At 40.5% G+C, this 14,716-nt stretch overlaps 1 protein-coding gene across 6 annotated transcripts in view; it reads left to right on the forward strand.

Moving 5' to 3' along the window:
- Window positions 1-1,925: 1,925 nt before the first annotated feature.
- Window positions 1,926-14,716, forward strand: part of arhgap17a (Rho GTPase activating protein 17a) — a 33,823-nt gene continuing 21,032 nt past the window's right edge. For all 6 annotated transcript variants that reach the window (XM_006800905.3, XM_035912147.2, XM_006800907.3 and 3 more), the window contains exons 1-2: window positions 1,926-2,456; window positions 9,707-9,746. In XM_006800905.3, coding sequence (XP_006800968.2) covers window positions 2,404-2,456; window positions 9,707-9,746 — 93 coding nt within the window. In that variant the 5' untranslated portion in view covers window positions 1,926-2,403. The remainder of the gene's footprint in view (window positions 2,457-9,706; window positions 9,747-14,716) is intronic.

A 14,716-nucleotide genomic window follows, 5' to 3' on the forward strand; every position in this document is an offset into this window, starting at 1 on the left:
TCCTCATCTTTTTGTTTTATAATGAGCCTAATTTCTTTTGTTTCAGGTCAGTGAAACTTTTTATTGTATTTTTGACTGGCTTAGGTCAGAATATATTCAAATGGTAATATGTTTTTTTCTTTAGATTTTAGTGACTTGTCGTTTAGGAAAGCAGCAACCCAAAGGCTCTTCTCTGTCCTGCCAGTTTAAATCAAGTCTTTTTTTCCCTTTGCTTAAATACAGTGAGTCTGGAGACTTTTATTAGATTTTGCATAGTGAATTTTTGGTGGTGTGACTGTAGTTAATGATGTGGTCCATCTTCATGTTAAAGAAAAGGAACATTACTGGAGTCAAAGTTCATTACTGGAACTTAAAACAAATTCCTATAGTTTTACAGTGGAACAAATTATTGGGCAAAAAAACACACTGCATGAATGAGCATATAGAGGGCTTTCAAGCCTGCAGGAAACATAAAGCAGGAAATATTTACAAACTCACAAACAAGCTAACAAAGTTAAATCTACAGTTGTGTGAAACAAAGAAGGTTTTTAAGCATACCCTCAACTACTTCTGTTGGAATTAAGAGGGTCAGAAGGAGCCAGCTGCTAATGCACCTGATTCATTGGCCATTAGCAAGTGTGAGCACCTCTGTTTTGGCAGTTTGTAGGTCTGGAGCATTCAGGTGCATTAACATAATACCACAAGAGAGCACATTTACTCCGAGGTCAAACCGTGCAATGCTCAGAGAAACTGAAAAAAAAAACCCCTTGAGCTACATCTTAGACTCTGCAGGCTTCAGTAACTCATTAAATATTAAAGTTCATGACAGTACAATTAGAAAAAAAAACAAGTATGACTTGTTTGGAAAGGTTGCCATGAGCGCTTTCTACCCCCCCCCAACAAAAAAACAAACAAACAAACATGGCAGCATGGTTTAGGTTTGCAAAGTTGCATCTGAACAAACCACAAGACTTTTGGAACAAGGCGAGAACAAAGTGGAGATGTCTGGCCATAATTTGGCAAAACCCGAACCAGCACAAAAACACCTCAGACCAGCTTTCAAGCACGGTGGTGGAGGGGTGATTTGGGCTTGTTTTATAGACACAGGATCTGGGCGCCTTGCAGTCATTTAGTCAGCCGTGAACTCCTCTGTACATGCAGATATTCTGGAGTCAAATAGGAGCTCCAACAGAAAGACTGAAACAGGAAGGAAAGGTGCTGCAATCACTCAGCCTGACTGAAGTGCTGTGGCAGGACCTCAAGAGAGCTGAGCATAAGAAACAGCCTGCAAACCTCAATAAACTGAAACAACACTGTAAAGAGGTTTGGGCCAAACCTCCCCAACAAATATGCAAGAGACTGATAAACTCACACAGAAAGCAAACACCTGAAGTTACTGCTCCTAAAGGTAGCTCTACAAGCTGCTCAATCACTTGCACTTAGTTTTTCACAGAAATGACTGAAGAAAGAAAGCTTCTTTTTTTCACACCACTGTAGATACTATTTTTTTTTAACCATTTTAACCTGCTGGGAAGAGGAAAGAAGGTTGAACAAAATGAATGTGGTTCTATGTGGAAACCCTGTGAGCAAACTCCTAGATGCTTTATATTAACTAGACCCACAAGGTTTAAGTGCATTCAACCCATTTGAGCTAAACCCAAAAATGTGTCTGTGATTTTTCACTATACTAATATTAGTGATAATATATGATAGTGATATATATATTGCTAGAAGCCCTTTCTACCCCCCCTTCCCCCATTTTCCACTATACTAGTATTAGTGATACAAATGAAAAACAAAAACAAACATCCTGGTGTTTTAGTTTAGGAAGGCATTGTTTTGAGTAGGTTTCTCCTGGCAGTGTCCAGGGGGAGGTGGTGCTGCCTGGCAGATGCTGGCCGTGCACTTACGTTACTTCCTGCCGCTGTGTGTGTGTGTTGGCAGTGGCAGAGGTGAGGTGCTGCTGCTGCTGCGCACTCAGCTCTCAGTCATCTGCTGTGCTCTGGTGGAAAAAAGCGGCCGACGGATTATCCAGCTCCCCTAACAGTGTTAGCTATTCGGCTAACAGACAAGCCAGCAACCGAGAGCAGCCATGAAAAGCCGCCGGAGCCGGTGAAAGTTAGCCACGGGTTACTTTGGGACTTTAATGCACGCAAAGATACCAAAAAGGAGGTTCGCGGGTCATGCCGTCGCCCCCAGCGGGAACTTTTGCCTAGAATTTCCACTTGGGAAGGGCTAGCTCGGGGGGCTAGCTCGGCTACGAACTATTTTTAATTGGCTTTGGGCTCAATGGCTCTCGCTTGTTTTTCCCTGTCATAGCGACAGCTTGGAAAATTGGGAGAGGCCCCCTTGTGAAGTTCATGACAAACCAAAGGCCGGTTTTGAAGCTTAACTTCGGACGACTAAACTGGCAAGGGAGCGAAAATGAAGAAGCAGTTCAATCGGATGAAACAGCTCGCCAATCAAACAGTCGGCAGGCAAGTATTGTGTTCAGCTCCGAAGCTTTATAGGCAAACTAGCAGACACACTTTTCTTCTTGCTGTTCTCAGCAGCTTTCCAAAGCTTGTTGGACCGGAATTTAACTCTTAACCTTATTGTAAACTAACACCAACTTGTTTGGTAGCGGTTCTGGCTGTGAAATTCAAAGAAAGAGAGTCACATGAACTGATATTAATAAAAAAAAAACCTAATAAAAGGAAAGGCTACACTGGCAAGTAGAGCAGACTTTCATGAATGAATTGTTTGACAACCTGACTGAAGGATGAAAAACTCTTAAGGCTGAACTGATTTAGCAGCTTTTCAAATGTTTTTTTTTTTGTAAGTGCTTATGTAGAAGAGGGTGAATATTTCAAACCTGCCCATTTATTATTAAAACATTAAAAAACAGTTATAAAAGATACGATATGGGTTTCCTACCATATCAGTTGTTAGAGTCATATAAAATGATAAGAGTCTGTGTCTGATACCTCATGAACGCTATACTGATATGTCTGTGACAAAGGGGTTAAACCTTTGCTGTCTAGTCCATGTCTTTTCTTGCTTGCCCCCATGCAGCTGAGTGTAGGCATCAAATTCAAGCGCTGTGCTGACTCTAAAGCCTATGAGACCGTGGCAGGGGCTTTATGTGCCGCCTCCACTTTTATTTTTGGGTTGTTTTACAGTTAAAAATAGCCCTCTTTTATTCTTGTCGGAGCCCTTCACTCAATAATGGGTCTGAAAATCAGTGTTTTAGCTCATCTCTCTTGAACACAGCACTCTTCTGGTTGATTGGCTGACCCTTGCAAACAGAAAGTTTGAGCAGCTGCTTCAGCGCTGGCAGCCAGAGCTGTGTGGCTGAGATCACTCCAGAAGTGATATCCTCAATTATTAAAACTGTCTGAAATGGAGCTTTAAAGCAGTCCAAAGCCTGAGATTTGGTTTAATATTCACATCCGTCATTGTAATAATATATAAAGGAAAGAAAACAGAGAAGAGCATAGCAAATCTCCTTTCGTCATTCCTTTGAATTTGAGGCGTGCGGCAGTGTTGAAGCTAGATCCATTCTTAGAAAAATTAAGCAAGGGTTTATTTTGTCATGTGTGGACCTGTCGGCAAGTGCTTTTATGTTTCTGTGTGATGACACATGCTGTCCCTGTGTAACTGGATATCTGGCGATAAGCTCAGCCTTGTGAAAACATGAGGGTGAGACATGTCAAAGGATCTTTTCACCCTGAGAGGTTTTTCTCATGATGTCAGGTGTTATGGGTATGCACCTTAGGCAGATATTGGGCACAGCCAACAGTGCATGGTACCAGATAAAAGTCCCTAACAGGTGGGTTCAAGGATTTATTTATTTATTTTTACAATGGTTAACAGTGGTTTAAAAAATTGAATATATAAGTTGCAAAATCCAAACTCAAAGCTATATAATTTCAGTTTTATTTTTATTGTACTGTTTTATATGATGATTACATCTTTTATATATCAGTCAGGCAGTGCAGACATAGGATGGCAGATGTGTGTTATACACTTTGCCTAATTTAGAAATAATTTGTGTAGTTTGGACTTGTAACATTTATAAGTAATAAATCGACCAACTAATCAGCGGTAAATGAAAATGCACATGAGCAGACAGGGCTGGCAGAAACTGAGTTGTTGGCAGCTTTGTTAAGTTGCAGTTATTAGTGTGTTGACGTGCATTCTGTGTTTACTTTAGCAACAGCAGCACTAACACGGAGGTCTATGGAGATATTCTGCTCCTGAAGCCAAAAACTCAGGACCAGGAGAAGCAGGACAGCTGGAATACTCATAATTCCCTGTCTGCACTCAGCAGCAGTAAATTAGAAATGGAGAGAGTGTAATGCAGAAAACAGACACGTGTGTGCATGCATGCATGCATGCAGTAGTTACTTGCTCTTATGTATGCACAAGTAGGGTTAATCCCTCATACACTCATATGCACGGCCTTCTGAGTGAGTGGTCTGTCAGCGGTTGGATTTGGAGCGAAGCGAGCATGCTCTGTTTCGTCCATTATGTTTGTGGCTGCTTGAGTCTGCAAAACGCCTAGGAGTGCAAAAGGCCGTCTCGGCCTGCCCCCCTGGGTTCCTGTGATTGTGCGAAGGCAGAACACTGTGTCCAGCGAGCAGCCGCTCTGAGGAAATCTCTCCTTCTACAAACAGGAAGCTGCGTCCCAGAGCCACGCTTTCTAAAGAAGAAGAAGGAGAGAGAGTTTCGGGAGAACTGATGTTGAATCAGACAGTGAAACAGAAAGATAGCGGCATGTGATTCATGTTGGGGATTTTATTTTCTCCTCTCCTTTTAGATTACTATGGTTTGCTGTCGATGAACTTTCTGACCCTTTGTCTATCTTTGTTTGCGGCAGGTAATGTGCTCAGATAGTGACACCTTTGGAGGAGATAACTTGGCAATAGGAAGTTATAGACTATGACTGCTGTCTGCATTAAAATGAATGCTCACAGTCCTTGAATGCAGTGAGAATTTTACTCCATATAACTTTCAGTTAATGGGGACTTCATATGCTTTTCCTATTTTTTGCCATACAGTTGATGATCTGCATATTAAACATGACCAAAGCCTCTGGTGAGTTAAAAGTTACAGCTTCAGGCTGCTCTAAACACTTTGTTTCAGACAGTTTTTCTACTTGTGAGAGAGCGTATATCCTTAATATCTAAGGCACGCATCAAACCCACAAACCTGCCAGTCAAATTTTATATTCAGAAGAAAGCTGGCTTACATGGAGCCTAAACGCCTTGTTCTGATAGTTGATGAAAGCATAGCCTAAGATAAGAATTATTTTGAATCAGAGATCTACTCTTGTTAGAGAATAAAGCATAAGGAGCTGGAAATGCGCGTCACAGATCTTATCTGTGTTTCGTGGTGATGTCAGGAACTAAAGTGACAGTAACACTTTGGCAATAATGGGTGGTGCTGGTGAGACAAGCACATGTATGTGTGGGAACTCAGACATAGATGAACCAGAAAAACATCTCAAATGTTTAGAGTTTTTCCAGTTAAGCATGTTGGCACACCCCACTGCTTACCACCTCAACTAAATTTAGATGTGTGTGACATTATCTGGGTTGCAGAGGTAGATTGCTACAGTCACTTGCATCTCTTTTAATTATAGCTGCTTTGTTGTGTGCCTCTATTCTCCCAAGCGTGCGGTCAGCACATTGCCAAATACTTTTAAATATCATCCTCTCTGCTTGCACTGTTTTCATCAACGCTTTTATCCTCCTCCCCCATTGTTAATAATTGACTGGCTTTATAAACAACAATATTATATAATCCTCTTTTGATGCTATATCTAACAACATAGCTGAGTGTTATGCAATTTAATCATGCATTGTATTTGAAAGTCCTTGATCGACTTGAGAGAGGCTCAAGTTGAAAAGAAACTCTCCCTACAGGAATCAACAAAATGTCACCGTAGAGCTAACAAAGATAGGTGACTCTGGGCGTTCCCCCTCCACATGAACAATGGCATGTATCAGCTGGGATGCCTCTGTGGCACTGGTAAGCTATACGTGCAAGGTTAGGCTGCTGTTTCCAAGTGCTGCTTAAAACCAAGCGCTACATCTCAAAGACTTAAAATGACAGTGTACTAACAAGATCACTACCATGTGTCTCAATAATGGTTCCATCATAAAAAAGTTCAAATAACATAGAAAACTCCCTGTCACCAGGGGAAAAAACTGGTGGTTGTCAAGTGATTGCACTGAATATTTTTTGCATTTGGTGATTGACTAAAATAGTTGCTTGCTTGGTTAAGTGTAGAGTCAATTCAATTCATATGTTGCCAAATCACAACAGCACTCACATCAAGGCACTTTATATTGAAAAATAGAGACCATACAACTTTACAGTGAATCCCAACAATCAGACGTCCCTCTTTCAGCAAGCACTTGGCGACAGTGGTAAGGAAAACTCCCTGTTAACGGGATGAAACCTTTAGCAGAACGAAGCTTAGGGAGGATGCAGCCATGTGCCGTGACCAGTTGGGGGTGAGGGGAGGAAGAGAGGACAAAATAAAAAGCACACTTTAGAGAGAGCCAGAGCCTAGTAATAACTTATGATTGAATGCAGAGTGGTGTATAAACGCATAATGAGTGAACAATTGGGGCATCTGGTTCCAAGGCTCTGCTGCAATTCTACTTTTAAATATCCCAGCAACCATAAGTAACCCAGCGTCCAATTTATCGCAAGGTCATCTGGTCGGAGGTAACCTGTCTCCACCCAGCTACAGTCTGACTCACACTGATTGCTAATTTGCCGACACGTTGCAGTCAATCTGAGTCAGTCTGCGCTGAAGAGCACATCTCGTGTGCACATGTGGCTTTGTAGCAGGTGACTCCATCTTATAGCAGTTTAATCGCCGTCTTGATGCACCACAGTCACTTTGAAGATGGCAGCTAATTATGAGTGGTTGCTGCAATTTCAAAGCAACCATTTCAAAGCCAATGAGATGGCACTTCATTGCACACAGCCACAGTAATTACTCTAATAGCAAACATGGAGCTTATTTAAGTTTCAGTTTGACAAAATAATTTTTAAAACTCATTTTCTGCAACTTTCTGTCATATTTGAGACTTTTGAATCAAGAAAATAATTGTTGTTTGCATCCCTTTTACGGTTTTGCACACTGGACTGTAGTTTAATTACCTAGTTATTATTACAACATTTGGATATGAATATTGGTGGTTAGCTTTATCTTGATCTGGCTCTATACATCTTTGCTGTTCGTCTCCATCTTATGCTTCAGGTTAATTTATCAGCTTACGTAATCAGCCACATTAGATGCGCCGTATGAGCTGAGTCACTCCATTATACCTCCAGCTCCTTTCATCTAGGCCCAGTATCCATTACCGTATGCCTTAAGCTGCCAACTGTTGCTGCTGTAAGTGCAGACCCTTTTTGGCTCCTGAGTTTAGTGACTGTGTTGAGTGGCCGGTAACAGCCGCTGTATTGTGCTCACGGCTTTGCTTAATCGCTTTCTGCGTTCATAGTAGATCACCATGGTTACCATTCTGAACAAGCAGCATCCACGGCCGTGTAGCGAGGCGCTCTTGTTGTTAAGAAGTCACATGCAGCGCACAGTTGACACACTTTTCTCCAAAGGCTGCTGCTTCAGTGAGGCACGTCGGGGTCAGCTCTATTCACTGTCAGTCAGCTGATGCTGGCAAAACAATTATTGTCTTGTTTGTTGTTTGTCCTCTGATCTGGCTGCACACAGCCTATTTTTGACTCTGTGACACTGCATTTAAAGGTTTAAAGTGTTGCTTTCAGGTGAAATGCCAGCGTCTCCACGAGTGGACACGTCATAAACACACCTCACCAGGTTTCTTTGTTCACATCAGCATCAGGAAGCGGAGCTCAGGGATACCAGTCAACTTCTTGTGTTTCTCTTGGCTTGTAAATGGTTTAGTCTGGTTTTGATTCAGCTCATAAATCACACATGTCATTAATTGGGCCAGATGCAAAATGAATGTGTTTAAATGGCATGAATATGGCAGTGAGTTTTTTTTAAAGTGCCTTTCCCACAGTTTTTGTTGAGGTACCCTAGAAGTGTAGCCACTTCTTCTTATTTTTTATTAAACCAAGGATGTCTTGCAGCATCTACATGAACAATTGAACAAACTGGTTGGATAGTATGCCCTATTTAATGATCTGTGAAACGGTAGCACCACTTGGCCAGCTTAGGCCTCAATCACACAGGCCTGTATTTTCCAACTGGTTGGCTCTCAAAACCTCCTTATGATTTCTTTGGTTGCTAACATATTTAATCTAAAATTGAATTAATTAAAATGATTCTAGACATAACCAAGTGGCACAAGGGTGTGAGCTGTAGTGTTGCAATGAAGGGAAAAGTACTTGATTTTTAAGATCAGGACCACACCAAGAGCGCTCCAGCATGTACACTAGACCAAAACATGGATTGCATATTGTGGTTTTGTAATCACTTTTTGCATGTGTGCACATTACTGTGTGTGTTTGTTTGTGTGTGTGTGTGTGTGTGTGTGGATGGGGCGTGTTTGCATTTTTCCACATCTATGTTGAAGTCTTGTCTGTAGGTTTCTGTGGGTTATTAGATGTTTTACTGTGGCTTTCTTTTGGAGGGCATCTTTCCATTCATCTTAGATTCCAGATTATTCTGGTTTGGAGTCTTTAACTCCCCCCTAATCACCTCTGAAAAACATAAATAAATAAATGGATTACCCTATTTGTGCGTCTTTCCTTCGGACCCCAAACCTGTGCTCCCTTCTCTGTCAGTCCGTTTCTCCTTGCTCCCTGCCTCTGTGTGGTAATTGAAAGCAGCTGTGTGGAGGTTACCATAGTTCATAGAGAGCAGTTTTTGGAGGAGGGCCCAGGATTTGTTTAGAGCTCAAATCTCCCAAAATTCAGGCAAATGACCGTCTTCAGGTTCTCTCAGTTGGAGGACTGAACCTGCACTTGGAAAAGTTTGCACAATAATTGGGCACAAATGCATCAGTGTAGACTGCTTAAATGTCATGCCTCCCTTGCTTGACTCACAACCATTTATTAGTTCATCCCTAGAAATTCGGATGTTGGCTAAAATACAGCACTTATTCATTGGAAGTATTGCTTGTATGAGCTCAATATAACTATGGCACACAAGGAAAAATAACAATACAACAGGCAGTAAACTGTCCCTTCTCTCTAACAAGAAGCCACCACCCCGTGTGAAGGCATTAACAAGCAGTCTGAGGTGTGCCTGTGTTTTCCCAGCCTTCTCTCTTTAAGTGAATCTAATCTGTCTGACCTCTTCAAGTCCAACTATTAGTTTGCTATTAATAGTTCAGGCAGAGCAGGGCTGCATGCTGTGCGCATGAAGACATGAGTCTGAGCTCCTGCAGCTTAAGGAAATCAAGGCTTGTTGAGCAAACAAGAAACTGAAAGAGTAAACAGAAACACACCTTCTGTATTGTTGCTCGTTTTATTCAGTTTAAGGACACGCTGAAGTTTGAAGAGAAACGTGACTTGCTTGACTGCTTGAGCCATGGAAACAAACTAAAAAGATCAACACACTCTTTCAACATTCCCACAGATTCCAAGGGCACAGCTTTGATTTTAATTTAACTGTGGAAGCCAGCGTTTCAGGGTTAACGTCATTTCCCTCAGATATTTTTCAAAGTGTATTGAACCACTTGTCTGCCGTCATCTGTCAGTGCTAATTTGTGCTCTCTTGTTTATTTTTTCTCACCCACAGAGCAGAGAAAACAGAAGTTCTCAGTGATGACCTCCTGCAGGTAAATCATTAACCGGACACTGTAGAGCTCTGACCAGCTCTCAATGTGGGCGTATGTGTCAAGCAGGGTTTGTAGCTGGTTGTGCCATTGTGTCTGTGTTTTGTATGAAATCAGTTTTTATTTACATCTCTACAATTCAAATATTTGGAACAGGTGAATTGATGACATGTTCCTCAATAAGGAACCAGGAGTGCTCTCAAATGCACTGAGTATTGAATCCAGCACTCCACTGTGGTGCTGACATTGAGCTTGAGCTTATCGTCTACTGAAATCTCTAAAGTATTCTGTAGTAGTGTATAACTGATTGTCATTAGTATTAGATGTACAATGCTGTGGAAAAGTCTTGAGTCACCCCTCATTTCTTTATGTTTGACTATAAAAATAAAAAATACATGCAGTGCTTTGTTGAAATATCTGATATATAAGGCTGCTGCCGATTGGGAACCAAAAATTTCCCTTTTGGGTTCATCACCTCTTGCTACCGACTTTGAGTCCTCGAGCCTTTTCTCCCTGTTTCCCTTCCCCACGAATGACTTCTTGACAGCCAAACTAAAATTTATACCATTTCAGATTCTGCTTTAGCAAACAGTAACTGGATCAACTGAAGGTCCAGATGCCTTTCAGGTCCTCTGTCATTTCTTTGCTGGATTTCTTTTCTGTCTCTCAAGGACATAAATGGGCTCTAGATGGTCTTATACACCTGCCAACTTGTGCAACAAGTTGAAAAAAAAATGTATCTGAAAATGGGCATCTACAAGGACTGGATAGAAAATTACTGAAACCAAACCAGAAACACTGCAAGACTTTCAGAGGGGCTGCAGAACAGTTGCTCAAGAATTCTCAGCTTCAGCCGATTAATACTATAATTTTGCCATTTTGTTGCTGCTTCATGCGACAGTTACAGCCACAGTGTAGGACGGATCGCTGTCGTAGGAACTTGATCTCGACAGCAGTCAGACTGTACAATACCCACACAAGATAAATGCTGTATAAAAGCACATGTATATTTTATCACTCCCACTGCACTTTATGTACATATAAAAAAAAGAAAAATATTGGTGTATTCTGGCTTTTCTTTTTTTCTATTTAAATTTTTCTAATATAGCGCTAATTCGCCCTTTCTTCCTGTCGCTTGTGCAGCTGTAACAAGTGAATTTTCTCAGTGTGGGATTAAATAAAGTCTATGTTTATGTCAGTTACTTGTCTTGTCTTCTAGGGTAGTCACTGGGAGCACTTTGGTGTTGACTTCTCAGTACTATGAAGTGATGAGCCAGGACATGAATTTAAACCACGGAAGCGTTAATTTTTAACTTAAAGAGGGACTTCACTGAGTACTGTAAAAGCTGGGTGAATAACAGTATATCAGTGCATTCATTTGAGTAGTACTTGTGTAACTTGTGTGGCTGTTGCTGGTACAGGTGAGAGTCACCCCGCAACACAATATTATTGTGATTTTTTTTTTAACATTTTGAGATATGCCGAGTATTGAATAACATATATTATAACATCTATAGTACTGAATATTGTAATAACGTATTGCAATTTATCACCTTTTTTAAAACTGCTTTGTTTATATCTGTTTTAAACGATAAGGTACAATCATCTCACTTTGGCTATTTTTTGCTGCAAGATAAGATTGAGATAAATGTCAGTCAGTCTGCACTTGAATGTTGCAGTCGAGTTGGCAACTACATGCAGTCTATTTCTGATAATATAGCAATTAACTGTGATAAGTCTTGAAAATCACGTATCTGTTGCTGCCTACAGAGACAGAAGTTCACAACACCCTCACATTCCAGACACAAGCTGCAGTCGGTCACAGAATATATAAAAGTTCTGTGCAGCCACTGATTTTTGTAGATGCAAGGAGGTTGCTGTCTTGTTTTTACTCATGTGACTGAACAGGTAGGAGACAGCTTTGTTAGGCTAAGTTTGTCCAGTGTTGAATGGTGTTACGATTAAGCTGATTTAATGTTTACTTAACGTTAATGTGAACATGCTTGAGATGAGCTCTCTTGTTTGTAATATTTAATTTATTTCATAAAAAAATTCAAATACTACATTGATACAATATCACCATGCTAAATATTGCGATACTATGATCTATCAATTTCTTTCCACCACCTCATTGCTAGAAAAGTGCTGTGAAGCACATGCAAAGTACTTCTGAACTCTGCGTGCAGAGTAGCAGATATATCTGTCTGCTGCCTCTGAGCTGATCTGAGGCAGACAGCAGGTGGGGCTGGGGCAGAATACTGGCTGCTCAGCAAAGACATTCCAGCAGTGAACATGGTCTCTGTTTTAATGGGAGATGAATAATAAACTGTCAAGGAAGCTCAGCTGCCTTTGCGCTACTTCCTGCAAAGAGATGCAATGTCCATCACCCTCTATTATTTTCATTGGTCTCTGCACTGTCACCTTATATTGCTGATTATCTAAACCAACAGCACTGACAGAACAGTAAATGAGAGATGATGGATGTGAAAATAAAGTGAGCCTCATATGGACAAAATACACATTTGAGTGACAGCTAGAACATCCGATTCAGAGCCAGCTGGACTTACTATAATTCAAGTGGACAATAGTGGTGACTTTAACCGCTTGAGGTGCTTTTTCACTGAAGAAAGGAAGTTATATTTTTCTGACAATTGACTTTGACCGCTCCTCAAAGACACTGTTGTTCTACGTCTGTCTGGAAATCAGCTGTTGTTTTTCTGGAATCAGTCTCTCAGATCTTTCTGATAAAGAAAAATGGAGTGAGTCACTCAGAGATGGCGACTCAATCACCTTTAATTCCTACGAAGGCTGCTTTCACTTCTTGTCTCAAAATAGGAATTCTCTGTTTGTTTCTTAGTAAGTTGAAAACCTGCAACTTTTGTGTTGTCCTAATGTTTTTGCAGAAGACAGTTTAATTTGTTGTAGTACATCTTCTGTTAATACCCAGTGATAATGTATAATTTCCAAAAATGCTTTTAATCCCACCTACTGTATAGCCACTACAGCAACAAATACTCTGCTTTAACAGTAGATGTGTTGAGTATTGTTAATTTCTCATTTCTCTCGAGGGCCTTCTGAGCATGACTTAAAACGCTAGTAAGATACATTAGTTAACATAATGATTGTCTATACACTTAATTAATATCCACTTAGGTTCTAATACATACCCTCATAAAACAACAACAACTTTGTTTGGATGTACTGTATAGAGCTAAGTGTGGCCACATCAAAGCAGTAAGAAAATCCTCATTGCATCTTTGTATCCAAGCAGTGAGTCGAAAGAATTCTCATTCATGTTTTTGTTTTTTTTTATACTGTCATGTTGCAAGCCTTGCTGCCCATTTGCAACCACTGTAACTCATTCAAAATGCCACTGGTAGAATATGGATGAACAACAAGTAAAGATAAACCAGTGCTCCAGTTTTTTAGATCCTTAAATAGCTTCCAGTTAAATATCGAGTTTAAGTCTCATTATAGATAGATGTCATAGATGTGTTTGCTTAGTACAAACAAGGACCAGTGATAACAAGAATGACCACTGTAAGTACAGGCAAGTATTCTTAGTAGTTTATTTTGCTCCAGTCCACTCATAAAATCCAGTTAAAGCCTGCATGTTGGCATGGTAACCCATTAGTGTTGACTCAAACCTACATTAGATGAAGGTGGACAGTTTGTTCCTGAGTGTCTGGCTAGAGATAATCAAATTCCCTACGTAATCACTGCTTATTGTTAATCTGCTATTGTGCCTATGTTCATGTTTTACTTATTTGTGTCTTTATTAAGTTTGTCTGTAATATATTTGGTTTTAATTAATGGCACTTTGATTAATCTCTTTATGTAATGAGGGATGATGAAAGTACTGTCTGAGAAGCAGCTTAGATTAGAACAAAATAGAATAGAAAAGAATAGCTCTTTATTCGTTATACATGTAGAACAAAATTGTGGTTGCTCAATGCCAACTATGCAGGAATAAAATATAAATGATAAGACACCAGGCAAAAATAACAAACAGGGGAAATGTACACAATCAAGAAAAAATATATGCAAAACAAGAGAAAGACACAGAATGCAGAACAAAGTGCAGTCAGGTTCAAAAAGTATTTGAGCAAAGACACAATCTTTTTTTGCGTCTGTACACCACCACAGTGAGTTTGAAATGAAACATGGTGTGATTGAATTGCAGACATTCAGAACCATTTTTATATGTAGTCCTACATTTCAAAGGCTTTGGATGGATAAAATTCCTTTGGAGTCTGTGACTGTCTGAAGTCAAGAGCCCATGGACGTCACTAAATGCTGTATTTCCTCTCTTGGGATGCTCTGCCAGGTCCTCAGCTGCTGCTTGTTTGTGGGCCTTTCTCCATTCTGTTTTGTATTTAATAACTGGAAAGCATGCGCTGTTGGACTGAGATCACATGACTCAGTTGGCTATTGAAAAGAACCCACTTCTTTTCCTTGAGAAACTCTTGCTTTTGCTGTAAGCTTTGGGTCATTACCCATTTGCACTCTGAAGTGTTGTCCAAGCAGTTTTCAGGATTTGGCTAAAGCTGAGCAGAGAGTACAACCCTGTGAACTTCACAACATCCTGCTACTTCTATCAGCAGTCACATTATCAGTATATCTTAGTGACGTAGTTCCAGTGGCAGCCTTACATGCCTCCACTATGTTTGACAGGTGTTGTGCTATGCTTCAGCTCATGAACTGTTTCTCTCCTTTTCCATCTTTTCAGTTGTCAGTCCAGTACTTATGGAAACTTTACAGTCAGCTTCTTTCTTAGCTTGCCTCAAAGCGGTCCTCTGCTTGATCCTCCAAGGTGGGAAAGAGTCAGCCAGCATTCCTGTGCCAGCTGCCTGCCCATTTCTTCTTCTCTGTATATAGCATCAGTCCACATGGGTACTGCAGAAGTACTTCAGAAATATCGTGTTGCCAGTGTAATAAGTTTGGAGCCACCTGTTTGAACACTTCTGTCATTG

The sequence above is a fragment of the Neolamprologus brichardi genome, chromosome 8 (genome assembly GCF_056152115.1).
Source record: "Neolamprologus brichardi isolate AB-2024 chromosome 8, ASM5615211v1, whole genome shotgun sequence".
Taxonomy (NCBI): Eukaryota; Metazoa; Chordata; class Actinopteri; order Cichliformes; family Cichlidae; genus Neolamprologus; species Neolamprologus brichardi.